The sequence below is a fragment of the Taeniopygia guttata genome, chromosome 1A (genome assembly GCF_048771995.1).
Source record: "Taeniopygia guttata chromosome 1A, bTaeGut7.mat, whole genome shotgun sequence".
NCBI lineage: Eukaryota > Metazoa > Chordata > Aves > Passeriformes > Estrildidae > Taeniopygia > Taeniopygia guttata.
In genome coordinates, this window is record NC_133025.1 from 47,254,326 (window position 1) to 47,277,988 (window position 23,663).

Sequence of the window (23,663 nt, forward strand, 5' to 3'; positions counted from 1 at the left end):
TGGTTTGGTCTTTTCTCTCCCCTTGAAAACAAATGAGAAATACTGGACTCAAAATCCTATAGAGGCACTAATGACAACTGCATATATCCATCTTGATCATTGACAGAAGTCTCTTTATGCACATGCAACATGAACGGGGAGGACTCCAGAAATGCAGACTCATGACACTACAGATCAACACAGTCACTGGAGATTAAGTTCTGGTGCTCACCTTGATCAGTGCAGAGCAGTGTCCCATGTCCCACTGGTATTTTCCATGGCCTCCTGAATCCACATTGCATTGTCCACCCCGTGCAGAATAATCAAATAATGCAGGAATAAGGTCCAACAGGTCTCCAACTGCATTCAGAAACTGGACATCAAAGTTGCTCAGTGGCTGAATAAAGGAGAAGATGACAAAAAAACACTTTGAGACAGAAAAACATCAAGACAGCCTCAGTGGTTAGAATTTTTCTTTTGCTCCAGAAGGAAGTTCTTGTATGGTCTATGAAATGCCTACTGACAAGGTCCAGATGCTCACACTCAGTACAGCACCAGGCACTGAGGAAACTTCCAGGATCTGGCCCTTGTAGTGGCATTACCAATGCTATGATTTCTAAGGCAAAACGGAAGATGTAACTGTAACTCAAGAAACCTTAGTGTGTGTTTGAAGCAGCATGCCAATCAGCCTGTTGTTACAGATTTACTGACATAAAATTTAATTTTTTGTTTATCTAGATGTCTTCGAAGCATCTTCCACTAATGCTCTTGGGAGCTCTCAGATTTTTATAGAAACTGCAATTTAAGACATCCTCAGGACTGAGGAGGATGAAACAAATGAAGGAAAAAATGTTAATAAATACCAATCAAACTAGTTGAATAAGGAAAGTCAGTCAAAAGGCACTCTCCTATGTGCTTTAGAAAACTCCTTATGGTTGGAGCTATCCAGGGTTAACTACACAGAGCTGGTTGTGCAACATGCTCTTTAGAACCTCTTCTTACTTTGCCTCTTCAAAAATAACAGCTTAATAGTGGTTTAACCTCAACCTTCAAATACCGTTTTCTATATCTTTCCTGTTCTTGCTTTCACCATGCCTTTTGTTAGGCAAGGCTTAAGAAAAAAGAAGTCAGAACACACATCACTGTGGTGGTGTGAATTGTAATTTTATAATGCCACATAATCATACAGCAAAGAAACACATTACTTGCAATATAAATCACTGTTACTATACCATATAGCTGACCTCTCCACAAACCCCAGTAAAGAGGGACAAGGAAAAATGAAACAATGTCAAATCCATTTAGGTTTTATTCAGAATATAAGTATTCTGAATATTTTTATTGAATATAATATATTCAAAATAAAATATTGAATTCTGTGTTATCCATTTACTGCTTTGTCTGAAAGAATAACCAACAGGAAAACCAGAAATCGTGTGAACTCCAATCCATGTATCCCATAGAAAGGAATTAGACCTTCCCACAATGCTTACACACAAGAGAAATAAGCCATTCTGAATATTAAAACCATTCATGGCAGAAGGCCCTAACAGCAGCTATCGCATGAGGGAGAAACCCAAAATAAACTTTTACATACGTTACACTGCTTTAGTTCATCATGTTTTTCCCGTAAGGATCTAAATAGGGAGCACCATCAAGAGATGTGTCTTTAGATAGTTTTAAGCAATTCAGAGGTATGAATCAGTTACAAACCAGTCTCAACTTCTATTTCATTGGAATCCATATAGAGACTTGGCACTGTTTAAGCACCATTTTCCCCTATCCAGCTGCACTGAAAACAACCACACAATAAGAAAAAGCCATTTTCCAATGTCTGATTCACACAAGCATCACTGTGCAGTACCGCCTGCAAGGGAGCAAACTGGCTTGCATGAGATTGCTCCAGCAATCAAGATATTTTAATTGTACTTGACATCCATTTGCTACCACTCCAAATTCACCTTCATAAAACCTGCTTTCACTGTAATATTTTTAGCTACATATTGCTACAGCCTGTGTATTTTTAAAATGTTTCACATTTCTGTGCCTTTTCACTCTCACTCCAAACCAAACCCTCTGTAACTATTAGGAAGTCCATTCAAATTAGAACAAAAGTGCCAAGCAATGAAGCTTTCAGAACAATAGGCACAGAAAGGTGCCCAGACAGCAGGAGGAAAGACCTACTCAAAGCACAGGTTATGCAAATTCCTACGGTACTGGGTGAGATTAGGCTGCCAACTACCAAAGCCAACCAAAATATCAGTGATGCAAAAGAGGGACTAGGTTGTTAAGTAACCCCTAGAGTTCTGTCTTCATCCCCCTTTTGAGAGCCAAGCAAATTTTGTTCCAGTTTATTTCCAAAAATTCATTACTCTCCTTGAATAAACTTAATTTTGTGTTTAAGATTTGATGTGACATCACATAAGCACTGTGCTTCTCTGGAAACAATGCTTCTCATTAAAACAAGTATTCAAACAGAAGATACAGGAATCTGCACTGCAGGCCCAATCTGGGAATTTCAGGAGTGGTCTGAAGCATCTGCCACAAGACAGCTGAGAGCCCCAGTTTTGGAAAAACTACAGCTGATTTCCAGGATACATTGAGAAATCTTCTCTGTGAGGAGTTACTCAGTGTCCTCTAGCAAGAATTAGACCCAAAAATCTGCATCATAACAAGTGCGTGATATAGGGCATATGACAATTTTTTGTAGTTACCTCTTCCCATCTCACACAGCAATGTCAGAAAAACTCCTTATATATGTCATTTAGATCCTGAAAAAGAATAAATGAACTAAACTGACAAGCAGAGAGGTGGTAAAGCCACATCAAAAGTCCTTTTGCTAGAATTTGTGGCTCCTCTAGTGTGCTGTTCTGAACAGCAAAACAAAAATCATTTTGTGTTCAAGTTACATCCAAGGAAGGGAGAAATAAACTTACAAAGGTCAGCAGAAAGGAGAGAACCAGCCCTTAAGGCTTGTTTACATGGGACATTAAAATAGGCAAGTTATTGTATAAAAATTGTTTTCCAATAACTTCTCCAAGCCTGAGCACTCTGAGTACAAAATAAGGAAGCAGAAATAGAGAACTACCCTGGAGTCATTCTAGTATTTAAAACTCTGACACCTCCTTATTCAAGAGCAGTATCCCTGCGTAGACAAGCCCAAGATGAATCACAGTGTTGGAAGAGCATTAGGACATGAAAAGGCTTTATGTTCTTTGAGTGTCCCTCCCTCAGAAATTGTCTTGACAAAAGGGTTGGGTTTGTTTACTGGATATAAAATGTTGCTATACCAGATAGAATAATGTTATATTTTAACATAAAGATGTATTCAAATTTTGACATCATTCTTAATGGTACCTGTAAATATCAAATTCAAAATACAGAAGTTTACAATGTACACTGCCTTCAGGTAGGTCTGAATGGAAGCACCTACCTAAAATAGTCCTCAGGAAGACCAACTCCATGCAATAAAAACCCCAAGTTTAGAACAATGCAATACTAAGCATTTCCTTCAGAAAGAATAAGAAAAATATATACCAGTGCTACTATCAAACCATTCAAAGCATAAATTTTCTTTATGCAGTAAGGCTCAGTTACTTGTGGCAAACACAATGGTTCTACAATATTCAAGTAAAGCAATTCCTTTTCTTCATTCCCTTTATCTCTTATTGCCTATTCATGTCAACCAAACAACTTCTCAGTGTTCAGGAGAGCAACTTGTCTATATACAATCATTCATGGTGCAGGGAAACATGAGAACTTGAAACCCATCTCCTCTTCCCCTTCTCCTTCTCCTGTCTCTGGTATTTTGTGAGTTAAGGGGGAAAGCTTCCTAGCCTTTCTTCTACAGCATTTACTCTTATTTTAAGCTTAAGACAGTGGGAACAATTGTCCTCTACATATACAGAATAATATGTTGAATTTAGAAGTACACATAGTATTTTTGAGACTTAAAAGACAGAAAAGGAGAAGTCATTTAGTAAAGTAAAACATGCTCTAAGATCGAAAGGCTTTTAGGATTTGAAATCTAATGTTTGGAAATAAGAATGAAAGCTTTAATTCATGCTGTTGCAGGTATTCTTTATACCTAAAGGGTCATTTGCTTAATAACAATTGTAAAGTGACAGCAACAAGCACTTTAGAAGTGTCTGTCCTTCCAACACTCACATGGATCCAAAAGCCACCCCCAACTTAATCACCACTCAAGTGCCCAGGGTTCCAAGCCCCTTCTGAAGAATCTGTGGTTACATAGCCCAAGTCCTCAGTCACATTATCTACACTGAACAGCCGCTAAAGATTTTGCAGAATGGTATGCAGAATGCATACTTGCCAGTAAGTATTCTTCTTCTGTTTTTTATTTTTAAAAAGTGGATCCCCTTCTCCCATGTTTGTCCACTAACATCCCAGCCCCAGCTACTGAAAAAGAGGTGCAGTAGTCTTACTGTTAGTTTATGTAGCTTAGCCCACTCGAGGGCTCCCATGTACAGACCATCCAACTGTTCAATAATATAGCCAGCATGCCTCCAAAATGGGTCATCCTTATTATTTCTGATTTGTTGTCTTGTCCATTGATCTTGCTTCCTGCAGAGGAATAAACAGGTTGGGGTTTTCTTGGGTTTTTTTAGAGTTTAATTGATAATGCAGAGAAGGGACAAATACATTATGACCCAGATGGTCCAGTCTTAATAAAGATTTGAGGCAACTCTCTCTTTGGAAATCCTACAGATATAAGCATTATATCCTCCAAATGTAAATGTTGAGACTTAAGCAAAATACCCTACAATCATGTGCCTTTAGCAGATTTTAGTGTCAAAGAAGGAATTGGACTCCATGTTTGTGGAGGATTTTGCTATAGCAGATCTAGTCATAAAGGGAAACAAGTGTTTGATAGGTCAGATGAAACATTCCCTTTTAAATGTCTATTTAAGAATAAAAATAGACTGACATTTGAAGAGCCTCCTTCTCTCCCCCAGGTACAAGTGCAATGAAGGCTTTCTGCTAGTAGTGCTCAAACATTGCCTGAGAACCACATCTATGCTCTTCCGAGTAACAGGCAGGAGGCCAAACAACTGTACCCTGTGCCAGATCCAGTCAAGAGCCAAATCACCCAGGTTTAGGGCATGAGGCAATGCAAGTTGAACAGACCCTAGGGCAAGAGCCACCAACATCATAAGGATCTCTCAGAATTCTCTCTTTTGCTGTGCACAAAGGGCCAAAAAAGAGCCACAGGAAATGAGGATCAGATGCTGGCCTCTTCCATCCTCCTGTATCTATCCACCCAGCACTATGTAAAGTAGCAAAATAGAGAGGACAAACCTGTAAAGGAAGCAAACTCTTCCAGCAGCATATGGGTAAGAAAACCAACCAGAGTTAGCTTTCTAGAAACAACAAGATGCAAGAAGTATGTCCAAGGAAATAGGGATATGATCCCTATTTCCTGAGCATTTAGGGCTAAGGATTTCCAAGACAACACAGCAATCCATATTGCAAAACTGCTATAAAGTAAAACAATGATGCAGGAGTTGAGGATAGAGGCAACAGAAAAGCAATGGAAGGCCAGCTAATATTGCCCCCTTCATCCAATAATGCATTCTGGGGAATACAGCTGTTATGCTGTGTCATTCTAGGAAAAAACACATACACATTGATACAGTAGCTATCCCATTTTTCTCATAAGGAGGAGCACAAGAATGCTAAAAAATTATAGCAAGGGAGCACTAAGATTCTTTGTTCTATTTTTTGGATAAGCTAAAACCAATCAACTTTATATATGCACACCAGTAACAGTCAGATATTCAACCCGTATGGAAAGGGCACGACAAGGCAAAGATGGAAAAAAATAGTCCCCAGAAGTGACCATTTCACACAAGTATTTGTAATGGAATAAAAACACAAGTCTAAGGAGATTAAAATAATTGGTAATCACAGCTGAGTTTCCCAGTGCCTGGCCTGGTTCTTCTCCTATTGTAGTTTCCCCACCAGTATTGCTTCATTATTTGAGCAGCTACACTTTTTTTTTACTTTTGGTTTTTACAGCTAGAGTGAAAAGTGAATCACGACTTCTTTGATTAGAACAGAATTTAAATTGGTGGTAGAATAAAATACTAACCTAACAGAAGAAGAAAAGGATACACAATGCTAAAAAAGATTAAGATGCCAGAAGACCGCTGTTCAGTCTGATATTGAAAATATCAGCTTTTCAAGAAAGGAATTTTACTAGAATGACCTTCAGAATTCATTGACATTTTCCCTACCCTATAGTCAGCAATGGTTTTAAGCATTTGTTTGAAAGAATCAGAATTAGGGAAGGGTATATGCATTTCTTCATGTACATTTAGAATTTCTTTTAATAATAATAATGGCATTCAATCAGAGGGAAAGGAAGCATATGTTTTCCCCAGCCCATAAGGAAGCTAATAAAAAAAGGTTGAAAATTCTGTCATACTCCAGCTCCAAGTCTTGACTGATTTATTTTTAGCAAATAAATACATACGCCATAAAATTCTGAACTCCTCTTCGAATGGTGGGAGTCTTAATTAGCTGGGGATACATATTTGCAGCATGGTCATACATCTGTCTGAAAGAACAAGAGTAACAGGAGTTATTCCTTTACATCTTCTGTGTACCAACCAGTTAATTAACATCCCTTGACAGACAAGCAACACAGTCCACAAGGTAAGTTTTTCCTACTCACAGAATACACTCCAGTGCATGACAAATAGCAAAAGTAACACAAAAGAATTGTTAAAATGTGACTTAAAAGAAATTACTTTGCCAATGCCTGCTCAAACGGCTGCACAATGGAAAGAAGGTAAGAAAAAATTATATTGAACTACTTCACAACGAAACTGTACATTCAGGGAATATTTGTAGGCCAGCAGCATCTTGAAAGCATTAGCACATTAATTTAAGCACAACAAAAATGGTTTTCTGGAGACCTGTGCTATTTGGAATCAAAAGAACCACAGAGGCAAAGGTAACATAATTTGCTGACTCAGTTCATTTCGCTCTTCAGAGAGAGAATTTCAGCATGATATCTAGCAGGTTTTACTTGCCAGTAGCCATGTTCCATTCTGTTTAAGCTAAGTATCTCCATTTTTAAGTGTGTATAAGATGATCCTACACATTACCACAAAAACTCCCACTCATGGCAGCCCTAAATAGATTCAGCTTTATGGAGACCAAAATTCTTACTTTTTTTTCTGTTGTTGAATTCAGTTGGCTGTTTTATCCACATTAACTATTAAAAACAAAAGTTTAAAGGGCTTTGTTGCTTGTTGGTTAGGGCTTTTTTTTTTTTTCTTGAAGTGAAATACTTCAAGATGAAATCAACTGTTAAAAAAATACTCAGGAGCCCAGAATTAAAGTCACCCCTCCATTTTAGCTGAAATGTAACTGTCTGATCTAAGCCAAAATAAAACTTTAACATTCCTCTTAATGTGAGTCAAACTTAACCAACACTTTTTTCAGGCACTGATTAAATTAAAAAAACAAAAAGGTCATCAGCAGATAATTATTTCACTGAGGTCTGGAGTTGATAGAGATAGAATTACAACCATCATCATTTACCTCCTACCAAGTGCTGAGAGAAAGAAAACAGCACTGAGAAACATAGCAGCCTCAATGAAAGCACATGCCAACAGGGCAAAATTCCTGTAGTAAAACTTATGAGAGCAGCTTTCTCTGGAAGGGATGCAGACAGGAGCTCTTCTCAGTTTCCCTCAGGGCATAATTAGAGAATACAGAGATAATAGAACAGTTTGCTGATGACTAAAGAATCATCTACTGACCTTCTCCCTTCTTTCTGTCCCTTGCCCCATTACCAGAGGATTGCATGAACTTGATAACATGATCCTGCTGCTTCTTATCTCAGCTCTGGTACCATTCTCACAATTAAATCTAACGGTCTCGCACATTCAGGCAAAACAGTAATCCAGCAAAAATGTGATTTGTTTTTATTTGTAGTTTGAATTAGATTGTGGAAGGGAGACACTGGGACAGGAGGAGAACATTCAACAGCTTTGCACCTTTACGTTTTTCACAAAACTGCAGCTCCAGCAACAAACTTAATTCTAGAGTTTTCTGTCTCCCATGTAAAGCAAGATTACATAAAATATCATAATCTGCTTCCAGAAGACGGCAAGAAAATTGGAGAAACAGATCAATATTCTCCACCCCTTCATATTCACAGAGAATTTGGCAAATAAAAATCCCAAGTAATTTTAAGAAGGGAACTAGAGCATAACATACTCTACACTAGAAATCAGTGTCTCATGTCACTAAAGAGGAGCAAATAGCACAAGTAGGTCCATCTGGCAGATGATCATTTAGGGATTAGAACCAGATGAGGAGGACAATATCCAGCTAGGATACTGGCCAAACCACTGCCTAAGCCAGGACAAATGATCAGGCTTCCAACTCAACCATCAGCTCTACTCTCTATTTTGCACTCAGAGGTTATGCAACACAAGGCAGATTTTTAAAAATACTACAGCAGTAGTATCTTTAAGCTGTCATGACTGATGTAGAGACTGGGTTAGGTTAGAATTGTGACTGAAAACACCTCCTTTAATGGCTTTCACTCTTATTTGCTAACAGAGGACAGACAATTCCTGGAATTATTTTTTTTTTTTAATGACCAAGGTTATCAAGAATTTTTCCTCCAGTTGCTCTCTTCAGCTTTTTTTTTGCTTTAATAAAGCTTCTACGTGAATGACTTGTGTGTTTTGTAAGGGCATTATTCTCTGAATTAAATTGGATCACTACAGTAATGCTTTGCAACTACATCTAAGGCCAAATACAAGGCAATTGCCAATATGGGAATTCCAAGCCTAAAACCAGAAAAGCAGAGTCCTCCTTCTTTAAACTAGCAAGGAAGATGACAGGATTCTGAGCAGCTGAGGCTATATGAGGAAAGAGTAAAATTAATGTTGCTTCAAATTTAAATACTGTTTTTAGGCACCTGGCATGTCCCAACTGGAACTGATTTAAAATAATGTCACAGATTCAGATGTGTTCTGCCACTAAGTCAGGCCTCATTAACACTTCTCTGTTCGAAATGGGAAAGTAAAATTCATACCTAAGAAAGCCAGAGCAAGTACCTTGGCTAGATTATATGACTGGACTTTGCAGAAAGTTGAGAGATTTGGGATAAAAACGAGTGCTTGGACCCCCAGACACTACAGACACTAGAATTCAATTTATCCAAGTCTAACTAGGCATTTTAAAAACATATGTATACTCTCATACTCTGAATCAGGTGTCAACACTAGAAAGATGAAGTATGCTCTAGAAAAGACTTGATTTCTGTCATCACTAGAAAACTGGTCTGACTATTGCTTTTTCTACCACTGACTTATACTATTAGAATTGAAATTAATTATGCCCCAGTAATCCAAGATAAAACAGTTCTAGCATGTTTCATATTTTGATTTTTTTAAAAAATCTGATTATTTTACAGACTGTTTAGGTTCCTACTATATGCAATGCATATGCTTCTAAGAGAGACACTTTATCATTCTTTAGCTTACATGTTAAAGGCCTAGCTGTGTCTGGAAACTCTCCTTCATGCCCTAAGAGTAATGTGAGACCTGAGCTAGCTGAGAATTACAGAAGGTCTCCAAATTGCAGGCCAAGCTGGACCTCCTGTTCATCCAACAGCTTCTGCAGGGAGCTGTACTTCAACATGGGTTCAGGCACCAACATTTCCATCCTATCAATGTATCACATCAGAGCTCTTCCTAGTAGGACTTCTAAAATTTCTGCAGAGAGCCACCTTGAGTCTGCTTCATGGAGCCTTTACTATATATGGATGCAAGAAAACTGGAGACCATGGAATTGTTCAGACTACAGGTAGCAATGTACTAAAAAGCTCTTCAATTACCAAGCACACCCAATGCTTTCACATTGGAAGGCTGTGCCTGAATCACCTGAGGTGCTCGTACAGGTAAGTCACATAAGGGTCTTTACTCCAGCAAATAAGTGGCTGACAATGCAAATAAAGCCTTCCCCAAAGCTAAACACATATACTCTCCTTTGTTCTTACCAAGAACATGAAAGGGAGGCTGGAGCTGTGGACACCAACATGTGCAAAAGTAGAATGAGAGTGTTTAGAGATGCGTTCTCTAAGGAAAGTTGTGATGATGCTAGAGTTTCCCTAAAACAGGCTAAATGGGCCAGGCAGTCTGACAGGAATAGAGTTACTGATTGAGAAAGGCTGTTTCCCAGTTTACTTCAGAAGACTTGTTTAACTGTTCCACAGATAGAACATCTACCTACATGTTAATTAGGATTCTCTAGATTTCTAGGTAAGATGAAGGAGAAATGGAGTTTTGAGTGCAATCTTAACATCTGCAAACTTAGGGAGTTCTCACTTCTCCTGCAATTTAGGAAATTGCAAACACAGCCTATAAAAGGTTTCATTAGTTGCAGTTTGGCAAATAAAAACCCACCAATGTCATGCAGCTAAAACCTGGAGTAGTAGGTTCTCTTGTCTTAACAAGGATCAAGAGAGTACAACACTATTTAATCTCTGTTCCTTACCTGAAACATTTTTAGAAGGTATTAGCTTCTGAAGAAACCTTCTTTATCCAAAATAGTTTTACACAACCTGACAGAAAAAATTTGTTTGTGACACCCAGTGAGAAATACGCTTGCACAGCAGGTACAGATGAGGCAAAGAAATAGCCAAAAAAATTAAACTCAGATAGTGTGTATAATATTTGATACTAATTTTATTGACAGCAAGCATTTTCAGGTTTTGCACTTGCCAGGGGATTTCTTGGTGCATTTTCTCAAAAAGTCTCCCCAGAAAAGACAGGCTTTGGCTACTTCTGGTTTTGTATCTTAAACCCAGTCTTGCACTTAATCTCCTTTTAAACAGCTGAATTTCCCATTTTGCTTAAAAGCCTAAATCTCAAACTGTACTTTTCCATATTAATACAAACCTTCAGCTCCACTTCTGTTCATTACTAGCTCTGCTATATCCACTTCTTTACAAAGGGCGACTCACTGCTAGAGCTGCTAGCCCTAGAGTAACAACAGCCAGGGCTAGAAACCAAACTCAGTAAGCACATGACCTGCAGAAGGCAAAAGCCTTGAGCAGAATAACTTGGATAACTTAACTTCTGTTAATCTTCACTTAACACACATGGGAAAAAAAAAAGGGAGAAAACCTCTTTCCTCTAAAAGTTAGCCTAGAATAAGACAGCAGATAAATCCCTGCAGACCCGGTTTCACATTCAAACCACATTAAAAGGAACAGACATATAACTAAGTTTGTTTCAAACCCAGGAAGACACATAAATCTACTGTGGAGGCAGAAGAAGAAAGGGTGTGAGTCGTTCCTAGTACAGCACTACTTGCCATCTAATTAAGCTTAGCATGGACTCGGCTACCTTTACTATAACAAAACTTAAGCTTAATCACCTATTGATTAACACACCTAGGTAAAGCCTTAGGAAAAAAACCTATTGAACGATACCCAATTTTAATAATACTCTAAATGTAATGCTAGCATTCCCCAGATTCAGGGATAGTTTACATAAACTGACCGAACAGTGCAAGGCAACCTCTCATGCCAAATAACCCAACAACAGATCTCTCATGAACTTAATTTCTTTTCCTGTCCAGAGTACAGGTTGTGTACTATGAACTTTAGGACTCCTTCACTCTCTCAGAAGTGTTTTGTTACTGACAAATATTACTTTACTGAATTTCTTTTATATACTTCCAGAGACCTAGGTGCCTCACCAGCAAAACCTACTAGACCATCACATCATATGCTTAGAGAACTATCCATAAATATTAACCGATCTTAATATATCTTACTAATTAAGTTAATATAATTTTGTCCAGCAGCTGTACCTGACAAATGTTCATCAGACAACCTTCCCTTGCTGGCCTGTGCAACACAGTCTAAGGGTATTTATTTCAGTGTTCTGAAAGCAAAGTAGGTGAAGCCAAAAAGTCAAATCACAGCAGCAATCGCAAACTTCTCCCAGCATCAGAATTTTTGATTTTTTATTTTCCTATGACTATGTTGACAGAGAAACAAATGGAGTTTGTTCAACAATAAGCCACATGTCATGTTCTTAACTATCACCAGCTATAGAGAATCATAGAATCTCTTAGAAGATTAGAAAAGACCCTTAAGATTATCAAGTCCAACCTAGAACCACCATTTACTATCAGTGACTATTTCATAGTGTCATTCTGACTTCCATCTTGGCCATGGAAAGAACAAAGTGTGGTTAATTTTTTCGGCTGGCTATTGTGTGGGGTTATGGATTTTTCTGTTAGTTTTATTTTAGGGGAAAAAACCCTGCACTGGATTTATAATGAGTACAAAATTCTCTCACTTTTCATAGATGTGTACTCTGGGAAAGGCTCAGCCCCTCAGGGCTTTCAGGAGAACACTAACCTTTCTATACACACCCCAGTCTGCCTTCAGGCCTATAGTGTATATTTTAGGACTTTTTTTAAGTTGGTCAAGACAACTCCCCTTACTGTGAAGTTTCAGTATCTGCTCTCCGGCAGTTTCTTGACAATATTTGCTGAAAAATATCCTTAAGGAAGCCCTGCAGATCTTGCTAGCAACATCTCTCTCTGAATGATCCGCTCTCCAATGCCTGATCAGCCACCAAACTACAAGCTGGGGAAATAACTGTGGGAATCCAGGGCTTCCCTCTGGCTGCCCTGGCAGGTCTGGGACCCTGGCAGGGGGTCAGGAACCCCCCTGTACAGAGCCCCGGGAGACACTGTCTGTGATCTCTGTCCATGGAGAGGAGTTTTCAATCTTACAGGATGAATTACAAGCTTTGAGCGTTTGATAAGAGTAATAATTAAGTGTGACACGGGTGCAGAAGTAAAATTTTAGGTTTCTAGATTAGGGGTTCAGAGGGGACAAGATGGAGGAATTGGGAGTGCCTTGTCCTTTTCCTCCTTCTTCATGCCCTCCATGTTTCACTGTAGTGTTGGCATTTTTTTTATTGGTTTAGGCTGGGGACACACTGTTCAACGTAGGTGACAGATATTGGCACATTATTGTAAATACAGCACAGGTAGTTTCTGGTATATAATGTTTGTAACATCCCACTGGGGGCAGAGCCCCGCACGCTGCCCTGCAGGACAGACCTGCAGCAGGGCAGCAGAACTTGTTATAGATAAGCAAAAATAAACAACCATGAAAACAGCACAGACGAATTATGGCTTCTTCTTTGGCAACGGGGCAGAAAGACAGAGACTTTCTACAATCTCGGAATCACCAATACCCACAGATTCCGACAAATAACCACATTTTTTGCTACTCCTTATGCACTTCCTTACACTTACATTATTTTGTGATTACATTACTTAAGCAGTAATACAGATACAGTACCCATCTATCCCACCAAGGTGTTGGGAGATCCTGCAGGATGAGAAGGGGAGGGCACATTCTGATCCCATAATGCAGAAGCTATACTTCCTACCTGCTACTAACTAAAAGAATAGCACACAGATACAAAATGTATCATTGGTTTAAATTGAAAGGAATTTAGGACAATGAAAGCAAACAAAAAACCTCACAAATACAGAAATCCACTGGAACTGTCACGAATTGAGCTGCTTCCTGAGGTACTTACGGAGCTGTGAGATAGCCTTCCAAGAAGCCAGCAACATACATAATATCTTCATTGCTTAAGGTCTGAGAGCCATAGCCTGCTCTGATCTCCAGGACTCCCCAGCCTGTTGTCTGTAGACTGTTGTTGTAGAAGCCATAAGCATCTCCACTCCTGTCCAGCGTATTCTTGACCTGAAGTATTTTTTCAGCTCTATTCCAGTACACAGTTGCATAGCGGAGTTCTGTGGTGGTGAAGAAAGGATATAAGGGAAACAAATGTAAGTAGGTGCTTCCTATGCAATACTGAAATGTCAAGACAGTATTTTGGCTATTAAAAGAAGTTAATTTCATAGCTTTCCATCAAGCTTAGTTCTACTACAGAGATCAACACTAATGCTAATGTACTGAAAAAGGGCATGAAGACTAACTGGAGTTTTACAAAAGCTCAGCTAAACATTCTCATGTTATTCTTCTGGAAGTTACCTACAACTCTTTCAGCATACAGCTCCAGCAAAGCAGAGTGTGGACATAAAACTCTGAGAAGTATTTCCTTACCTGGCCCAGAAGACAATCTATGCAAATCTTACTGAAAGCAGCTTTAGAATACAGCATGCCTTAGCAACTGCAAAGGATTATGAACTACTGTTGACTTAATTTTCCACCTAAAGATTCAAAAACTTCCAAAAGCTTTCTACACTGACCATCTGGGGAACCAATCCCTGAGATGGAAGCACTAGAACTCAGTGGATCACAAACTTAAAGACAAAAGCACACCAAGTGTGCAATCCTTTAAAAAGTACACAGTGTCTGTCATCCATCTGAAATAGAATTGATCCCAAGCATGACACAAACAGGAAGGAAGGGCAATAGACTTCTCAGAGTTCCATCTGGACTGCTGTTTTAGAAAACATTCTTGATTACTTGTGTTTTAATCCTGCAAAGCTGAAGAACAAAGAGCAAGGTAAACTGCTTTCTGGAAAAAATAAAACCAAACCACCAAACAAACAACAACAAAATCAAAAAAGTCCCACGCCCTACAATTCTAGTTGAATCCTCCCCAAGATGGGCTGTGATTATATCAGCTCTCTATGCATGATCAAATCACTACTGTGAGAAGAGTCTTCTCACTGTGAGAAGAGTTAAAAAATCATATGTCAGAGGTCCCAGAATAATTTGAACCATTTTAAGCGATAAATTCTAAACAGCCCTTCTGAAAGACTGCACAGCCCTCTGGCATACCATCAGCAAACTTGCTGAGGGAACACTGCCCCATTACCAAGGTCATCAAGGAAGATGCTGACCAGTATCAACCACTGGCACAGACCACTTGTTACCAGTCTCCAGCTAGGTTTTGTACCACTGTGCACTAGGTCAGTCTTCATGACATACTAGAGACACTTCTCATGGGAACAGAAAATGCATTGGCAGAACCAGAATTTTAGTAGTGAAAGAACTTTGCTTTTTCCACATTCTATGAAAAGAAGCTGTTACATGACTCTATTCAGAGATTAAGTAATTTCAGGGACTTGGAACACAGTGCTTAAAAACACATTTTTTATCTGCCAGGTACTGAGGCTATTTAAAGGACAGACAGGACAGACTTTCAGTAACTCTTTGAGCAGCTATGAGCTTAGTCTTCTGTTGTCTCCTCAACTATCTTCTAGTAATAGAAGCAGTAATTTCTACTTTAGATTAAAAGTAAACATGGGAATCACTCAGACTGAAAAATCTGTGAACAGAAGAGCAGGCTGATAAAGGTCATCCCTGATGAAAGCGAAAGACTACCTTACAAAGCTAAAGCTTACATACCAAAAAAGTCAGGGGAAAGGAAGTTCTGTGAGGGGGTGATGCAAGGGGTCAGAGCAGAACACAACCCGCCTGTCCAGTAGTAAATGGGAGGGGTGATTCCAACCAAGAAGTCCATTGCAGGGCAGAGGAGAGACTACTTGCACAGTAAACAAAGATGTTGAGAAATGGATAAAAAGAGAAATAACAAAGGCAAACCATGGTCATCTTTCCATCTCTTCAGGAGGCTGTGGAGAGGTGGCTGGAATTCAAAAGGATTCAGGGCAGCTGGGTTTTGCTATTAGTGCCTGCAAACTAAATAGGTATGTAAGAAGACCTATTACACCTATACAGAAACTGTGTCTACCTAAAGCAAAATAGCTGTTGCTTTCCTTTGGAAAAGAAAGTTGATGCCAAAGTCAGAGAGACCCATCTGACACAGGTACTCTTACACAGCAGGCTGGGTTCCTTTCTTTTACGCTCTGCCAGAGCATGAACATGCAGGACTATTTTCAAAAGTCTGAACAAACTTTGGAATTACCCCTGGAGTTTGCCCTGTCCCAGCTTCCCTAGGTGACAAATTTAATCTGAAGAAAACCAGGATTCAAAGAGGACGGGAGGAAAGGGGAAACATTAAATTACATTAAATTTGCAGCAAACTTTGAGAGGTCTTTAAAGGAATAGCATCAAGGTAGCTGTTAAAATTTAACAACAATGCCAGAAACCACTATTTCCCATTACGGCTTTTTCTTTTGATTGACTCATCATCTCATTTCACCTTGCAGTTGGAGTTAGCACTACAAGCTTATAAACCTGTCTATACTACAATGTAATCAAAGCATTTCATACCACCTAATCTATTACAATTTTGCTCTGTATTGATCTAAACGAGTGGGATTGCCTTTGCCAAGAAAATCATCCAGAAGTGTAACATGGAATATAGATATACAAGAAGCATGCGCACATTTTCAAATAATCCTGTTTGAGTTCTGAAAAAAACAGAAGCCTTTCTATTGAATAACATTGGCATTTTTACATTTATTTTTGGAGGGTAAAGCAGGGGCCCTAGCAGCTCTCATCCCAGCAGTCATATGGGTCAATTTTTGCATATAAAACAAATGCAATATATGAACCTATAAATCATCCTTTCATCATTAAAGTTAAGACTTCCAAGTGTTCAGCCTACTAGGACTCCAATGAATCAAAGACTGTGATAATCTGTACCTATTCCACAACAGTGTTGCTTAGAATAACTTCAATAACACACCAAAGCACACACTATCTACTGCAATGAACAAGTCAAAATCCCGAGGGATAGGGTGGGTCAGTGGAATTACCCTTCCCCTCCATGAGCCAGCCAGGAGAACTGCAGAGCATCAGCACTACAAATTGCACCACAACCACCAGTGGGGTGGGACAGAGACATGCAGAAGTGCAATGACAGAATAAGCCTGGAAAAAAGAGTTTCTTCTCCTTTCTGGGAGTGGGAGGAAGCCTCCTTCAAGCAGCCTACTTTTAAAGATACATCAACCCTTCTGCCAAAGACAGATCGAGAAACAGGGACTATAACTGGGAACATGCAGGAATTTCTACAGCAAGTGATAAATATCTGCTTTCTGTCAAAATTATTCCCTAAATAATGGGAAAAGGACATTCAGCCAGGAATAAAGGAGGTGGTAGCAGTCCCTTTGGGTTTTAAGTTGAAACACCAAATCTGCTCTCTGCCTTTTGGAATCAGTACAGGCATTTCAAAAGTTATGTTAAAACTGGACATTGTCTTTTACTTGGTGGCAGCCGGAGAGTAGAAATACATACATGTGCATTAGAATATGAAACAAGCAATCAAAGCAAATACTAAGATAGAGGACTGACATGAGATGAAACAAGAAAAGCAGATGGTGAAGAAGACATGAAGTAACTTGCAATAAAAGAACAGAGAAAATGAAAAATTAAAGAAAAGCAGTACGTAGATGGCCCAACACAAGCACACTATTTATTAAATAAATTAGAGCAAAAAAATAACACCTGGCATGCATTAAGAACACCATTAAGATTTATTTGGCAATATGCAACAGCTGCTTTTCCTTAGGCTTTCCCAGCTATAAGTTGTTTTTAAAACATATGCATATCAAGTTAGGTTACTGGACTTTATAATTAGAGAAATGAGTAAAGCTCTTTTCCATGCAGATGAAAGAGCTACAAGGTCTGGGGGTGAGAAACAACATTCATATTTTTTCTTAGTCTGCCAAGCAAGCCAACTCACAAGCACTGGAACACTGGTTAGTTCACACGTAACAAGCTAAATTAACAATTGTGAGCATATCCTACTAATATGAAAACTAGTGGTTTCCTAAACTACTAACTACTATTTTTTATCTGTAGCTTTCAAATGTTAAACTGTTTGCAGAGTTGTTTTTCATAGATTCTGCCTATAAACTTTCCACTAAATAGGAAAGATATCACTCTCCTGTTTCACTGAAAACTAGTTTTGCATCACTTCAAAACACAAAAAAAAATCTAGAACAAAATTGTATATTTGATTTCAGCATACCCTCCCCTACAACTAATGTTCAGTAGTAAAGATTATATTATCACAGTATAGCATTCAAATATTTCAGGTCAACCATAATAAGGGTGTTTCTGTTCAATGTGTAGAGCTGAAAGAGCTTGACCTATTTTTTCTACTAAAAATTGTATAGAATCATTGAATGTTAAGGTTTGGAAGTGACCTTAAAAATCATCTAGTTCCAACCTCCTTGCCATAGGCCCAGTCACCTTTAACTAGTCCAGGTTGCTCAGGGCCCCATCCAACCTGCCCTTTTACATTTCCAGGGATGGGACATCCACTTGAGCAGCCTGTCCAGTGCCTCACCACCCTCACAGTAAAGAATTTCTTCCTCTATCTAATCTCAATCTGCCCTCCTTCAGTCTAAAACCATTACCCCTTGTTCTGTCACTACCTGCTCATATAAAAAGTCCATCTTCCTCCTTTTTATAATCCCCCTCCAGGTACTGGAAGGCTTCAATGAGGTCTCTCCAGGCTGAACAACCCCAGTTCCCTCAGCCTGTCTTTGTAGGAGAGGTGCTCCATCCCCCTGACCACATTTGTGGCACTCCTCTGATCCTGCCTATCTATGTGTTTACTGTTTTAAAAGCATCCTTTTAACTATTTTTAAAAGGCTGTGTAATTCTAAACAAAAGGGAGATTTCAATATACAGTTAGGATTGGAATCTGTTACAAAACAAAAGTATTTCAAGGGCTTCTTTAGAAATTTGCTTAAACCACACAAGAAATTAACACGAAGTCCAGTAATTTTCAAATAAAGGAGTAAATGCTTTCTTACATCTGCCTGAATATAAGCTAGTTGCATTTCCTATTCTACTGGCCTTAATTCATCTTATTTCCTCATGCATTTCAGGTCTAAGTAATTTTTCAATTTGCTTCCAACAGGCCTGTCATTTGAAGCCTAATGCCCTCATTTGTGCTTACATCAGTGAAAAGCGATATTCAAATGTGACCTATCAATTAAGAGTTTCAGTCTTGTATGGTTTTCATGGTCACAAGGATACTTACCAGTAAAGCTTAGCAAATGAGGCAAATTTGCCAAAACAGTAATAGGTACCTAGTATAGGTCACCCAGAAAAAACAAAAATAGACATTCAACAAGTAGCTTCACTAATCTCAGAGCACCTCAGTTTAAGTCACATTAAAGAACATTCTCTAGAACATTTTCCAAAGTGTATGATGAATAATCTTCAAGGCATTAGAAGTGCTAAAGAACAATGAACCTATTAAAAAAAACCACCCAAACAACAGAATCGAGACAGTTCACAACGTTGAAAGCCATTTAGTCTATTAAATAGCCTAAAGGCATTTCTATTTGCTCCTTTGTAGTCTTCTACAAGCAAATCAATTATGATGTTAGAAATCAGTTGGGCATTAGGTGAAACTACCTCATACCCTAAACTTCCTTTCATTTCCTCTAGACAATTTACAGCTGACCCTTCCTTCTGTCCTCCTAACTGAAGTTTTCGCTGATCCGGGAAAAGTTTTGTAAGTATGTCTGCAAGATGAGATAGGACTGCCTACAAAATCACACGCTCATAATATTTTGCACACATCGAAACGACAATTTCTCCTTGACTTGTGGCACTTCATACATTAACTGGGAAAATCCTGGAAGATAAGTACCGAATCCAGCCCTTAAAACCTTCAAAATTTATTGAAAGCAGCACAAGAGCGAGATACTGTGTCCCTGCCCTAGGCAGCGTGGTTGCAACAAGATGATCTCTAAGGTCCCTTCCAACTCAAACCATTTGGGATTCACTATGAGTTCTGAAACACAGACCGTGACCTACACCCCACAAGGCAGCACTAAAACTCTTGTTAGTCACAAGTTGCAGCCTGCCGTAGGCCACAGCGCCACAACGAAGTCTTCATCCTGAACGATTCCCGTGCCTGCATATGACATTGAAAACCAGCTTGGCTGGGAGCTCAAGGCAATTTCCCACTTGTTGGATCCTCAGTTTGATTCCCCGCCCCCCTTCTGGGAACTGGGAGGATGTTTAGCAAGTGCCGCACCGAACACCCACGGGGCAGCACGGCCGGGCCGCCGGGCACGAGGTGCTCCCGGAGCAGCTCCTGAGGGGGCCGGAGCCAGCCCGGCTCGCGGGGTCCCGCCGTGGGGAGCGGGGGCCCGGCGGCCTCGCACCCGCGTCCCAGGCAGCACGGGGCCAAGGCGCGGCTGCCACAGGCGGCACCCCGGGAGAGCCGCGCTGCCTCCGCCGCAGCCGAGCCCGGGTCGGGCTACCCCTCCCGACCGCCTGGCAGCCCCGCGTCTTGGGGCAGTGGCGGGGCAGCCCCGACGCCTCCTTTCGTCCCCCCCACCTCGGCGAGGGAGCTTTAGCCGGCCACCCCCGCGCCCCCGCTCGCCTCACCTGCGCGGCCGCCCGCCGCCGCCCACAGGAGAACGAGCGCCCAGCAGCAGCAGCGGCACACACCGCCGCCCGCCCGGGCCATGCCGCCGCTCCCCCGCGACTCCTCCGAGCGCCGGGAGGCGGCGGGACTTTAAGAAGTTCCCTCGCTCAGGGCAGGTCTCGCCGCTGCCCCCGCCTCCTCCGGCGCCCGCCCCGGCGCCCCGTGCTGGAGGTGGCCCTGCCGGGGACGGTTGTTCCCCGCGCCGGCCGCCGGGATGTTCCCCGGGAGCGGCGGCAGCTTTCCTACCCCGATACGGGTTTTTGAGACCCCAAGGACTGGCTGAGGTGTGGGAATCACTCCTAGCCGAGGTCTGGCCTCGCAAGGTAGTGAAGGCGGGTCCCCAGGCAGGTGCCTGTGGCATCCCTGGACTTCCCGAGGGTGATTAACCTTAAAGGGGCGAAGGTTTACCAAGAACGGCCTGCGAAAAGACACAAGAAGAGTTGGGCAATGCCTTGTCAAAATATGAGTTTTGCATCACAGGAAGGGCAGCTTTCAGCCCTGTTGGGACCAGCAACTGCTTTTTGTGTCCCAGCAGCAGAAATGAGGATAGAGACAACTTTCCTTGGGGTTTTCCTTTGCACCCGTGATTCAGAACGTTTTGAGGAACTGCGTTTTTGTATCACCCAGTGTTAGGTATTCTGCCATTATCCGAAAAGGGCCATTATTTGGACTTTGTGTTTCAGTAATTGGTTAAGACAGTTTGAATTTGATACCGGTGCCTGTAATAGCCTCATATAACAAGATCACATGCCAACCAGTTCAGGCCAAGTAGCAAGGCTTGGCCCCAAGCCCTGGATAAGAGCACTGTGTCACCAGGCTGCAGGGATCCTTCCATACCTATCACCGCTTTGTTCTGGGCTACTTTTCACATAGAGAGAAGGAAAAAACAGACTTTCAAACCAGAAACCAGGATTAAAAAAAAAAAAAAATTAGTCAACGTTGATTTTATTGTGGTGTGTGGGTAACAGATAAATGCAGGAACAAAACCATGTGAAAAAGAAATCTACCAGAGGATGGGTCCATCAACTTATTGCTAAGGTAACATTTCTCTTCACAAAATTATATAAAATTTTTTTATCTGAAGAACACTGGAAAGAGAAGGGCTGCTGAAAACTAAGCACTTCTTTTGAAGTAATTTTCTCAATCAATGTCAGCAGACATGCGCTCTAAAATAATTTTTATCTCAGGGGTGTCAAGGAACCCAAAAAACTTTTATTTAAGAAGAGGAGTTAGGTCACTTGTATCACTTCAAAGATGAGAACAGATCTGCTTGGGGTAATCATAGTGGTCATCTTCAGGCTTGACAAGTCCAGCACTTGTCACTACATTACAGCTACACTTGCTGAGTGTTTCAGCCACAGAAACCAGAATAGCCCAGCAGTGCCCAGTAGTGCAGCAGTCATACCCAGGAACACAGACACAGAGACAAAGCTTGTGGACTGGCACCATGAGGTAGGAAATAGCAGACTTTTATATTTTTATTGTACTTATACTCTTTAGAATACACACCAGTTTTAGCACATCAGGGTTTGATTTGGGGGGGTTTTTTATCCTCATCCCAATGAATGTTTCCATTAGGACACAGAGGATGGTATGGTATTAATGCCAGTTTGAGTTTCAGATCGGTTATATATCATGTGAAAGATGTGGCTGTTGGGTACACATTTTCTGCTATTTGTCTGTATCATGTTCCTGAGTGTAGGAATTTAGATTTATTAGGTAAAAGTATAAGCCCTACAGGATCTCATTATTGAATTTTTTCAGTAATCTTTGCACTTCAGATCTATTTACATCTACATTGTTCTTTTAATGTGTGTGTATTCTTACTAAGCCAGCTTCTCTTAGAAAGAAAAAACAGAGGCAACTGGGTTGCTTTCTTTTAATTCTTTTAATGTTGTTTAGTTGAGCAAAAATACTGTTCAAAACTATAAAATAATGATTTTACACCAGTTTTATTGTTTGAATAGTGACCAATATTTGACAACGGTGAAAGCAGTTCTGCTTTGAATGCCAACAATGCACAAAAGGCCCTTGCAAAGGCAGATGTTTTTCACTCACTAGATGTTATTTCTTCATGTGAACGCTGATTTTCTTTCACATGCAGCCCCTGAGTTTTTGTTGCTTTTTAAAGCTGTTTATTAATACCACTGCCATGGTATCAGTTGAAGAATGAGTCATCTGAGTAAAACCTTCTTGACTGTAAAACTGCGTCCAAAAGTTTTGAAAAGGTCTGAGGTTAAGAAGTCCAGATAATTTTATTTCCTTAATTTCTGTTTCACTTCTGGTTTGGGGGCAGAAGCAGAAGTGGTGAAAAGATATGAAAGTGTCTTGTTTTGCATGAATGAGTTTCATTTTTCAGGCCCAGGAGATTCAGCTAAACTTTAAAAATCATACTTCTGGAATAATCTCGCAGTGTAACTAACAGAAGTGTTGTCTCTTGGACAAAGTCAGCTTGATTCAAGGAAACTTGTGAAATGCAGAGGAAAACAGCAGAAGAAACAAAATAGCAACATATCCAGGTTTTACATATGATATATTTAATTATGTTTTCAAATATATTACACCAAATCTTTCTTCAAATAAAAATTACAAATTAAATACAACATCTAAAGATCATGGCAAATTAAAGTTTTGCTGTGAATATTTTCAGAAGTGGATTATTGAACAGGCTATCACAGTTTAAAAAAACCTAACTAAAACAAAACCCCCCACTATTTTCCAGACTCAAGTGCAAACATTTTCATTTACCTCAAATCATGCTGCATGCGTCCTGACAAAGTCATACAACAATTTCAATGTTACAGTGAAGAGAGGTTTGATTTACTGATGTAGGTTGGATGGTAAAAAGGATGGAAAAGGTGTTTTCTTTTTCCTCTAATTGTGTCTACAAGCCTCCAGCCTCCACATGAAGTTGTCCAGAGAGCTGTTGGAGCTTTTTGAGTCATACTAGACATGCAGTTTTAAACATATGTGGTAAAATTCTCTGTGCTGACCAGTTGCAGGTATTCCAGGGTACCTGATCGCTGGCTACCTACCCGCGAAAGCTCCTGTGCCTTGGATCCTTCATTTTCTCTTTTCTGAAGACTATTGGTTATCATCTCTGCTAAGTCATCGTGTAACCGCTGCTGATTCTCCCTAAAATCAACAGGATGGGAAAAAAATTCAGTGACTCACATGTTTTTGGTGATCCTCAGGTCCCTAGAGACTTTTAAACATTTCTATTCCCATGTTTATCTTGACATTCACACACTACTGATAAAAAGTGTGGGCAGGACCAAATTCCAGTTCTGAATTTAGGAACAGAAGTCAGGATTTTCATGT

General features: G+C 40.1%; 2 protein-coding genes and 1 long non-coding RNA gene across 9 annotated transcripts in view; 1 reads left to right on the forward strand and 2 right to left on the reverse strand.

The window, feature by feature from the left end:
- Positions 1-20,483, reverse strand: part of PLBD1 (phospholipase B domain containing 1) — a 36,271-nt gene extending 15,788 nt beyond the window's left edge. Inside the window, exons 1-5 of one of the 2 annotated variants that reach the window (XM_072923333.1) lie at positions 20,303-20,483; positions 13,602-13,821; positions 6,473-6,556; positions 4,422-4,560; positions 212-376 (exon numbers count right to left, since the gene is read on the reverse strand). In XM_072923333.1, the coding sequence (XP_072779434.1) occupies positions 212-376; positions 4,422-4,560; positions 6,473-6,556; positions 13,602-13,821; positions 20,303-20,384 (690 nt within the window). In that variant the 5' untranslated portion in view covers positions 20,385-20,483. The remainder of the gene's footprint in view (positions 1-211; positions 377-4,421; positions 4,561-6,472; positions 6,557-13,601; positions 13,822-20,302) is intronic. The other variant, XM_002191892.7, reaches the window with a different exon arrangement.
- A 1,193-nt stretch (positions 20,484-21,676) lies between these two features.
- The window catches only part of LOC140682206 (uncharacterized), a 36,912-nt gene continuing 34,925 nt past the window's right edge, over positions 21,677-23,663 (forward strand). The window contains exon 1 of one of the 2 annotated variants that reach the window (XR_012053522.1): positions 21,677-21,794. This is a non-coding gene — a long non-coding RNA (uncharacterized lncRNA). The remainder of the gene's footprint in view (positions 21,795-23,663) is intronic. The other variant, XR_012053523.1, reaches the window with a different exon arrangement.
- The window catches only part of GUCY2C (guanylate cyclase 2C), a 44,455-nt gene continuing 43,648 nt past the window's right edge, over positions 22,857-23,663 (reverse strand). For 4 of the 5 annotated variants that reach the window (XM_072923335.1, XM_072923334.1, XM_041713521.2 and 1 more), the window contains one exon: positions 22,857-23,477. In XM_072923335.1, the coding sequence (XP_072779436.1) occupies positions 23,303-23,477 (175 nt within the window). In that variant the 3' untranslated portion in view covers positions 22,857-23,302. The remainder of the gene's footprint in view (positions 23,478-23,663) is intronic. The other variant, XM_072923336.1, reaches the window with a different exon arrangement.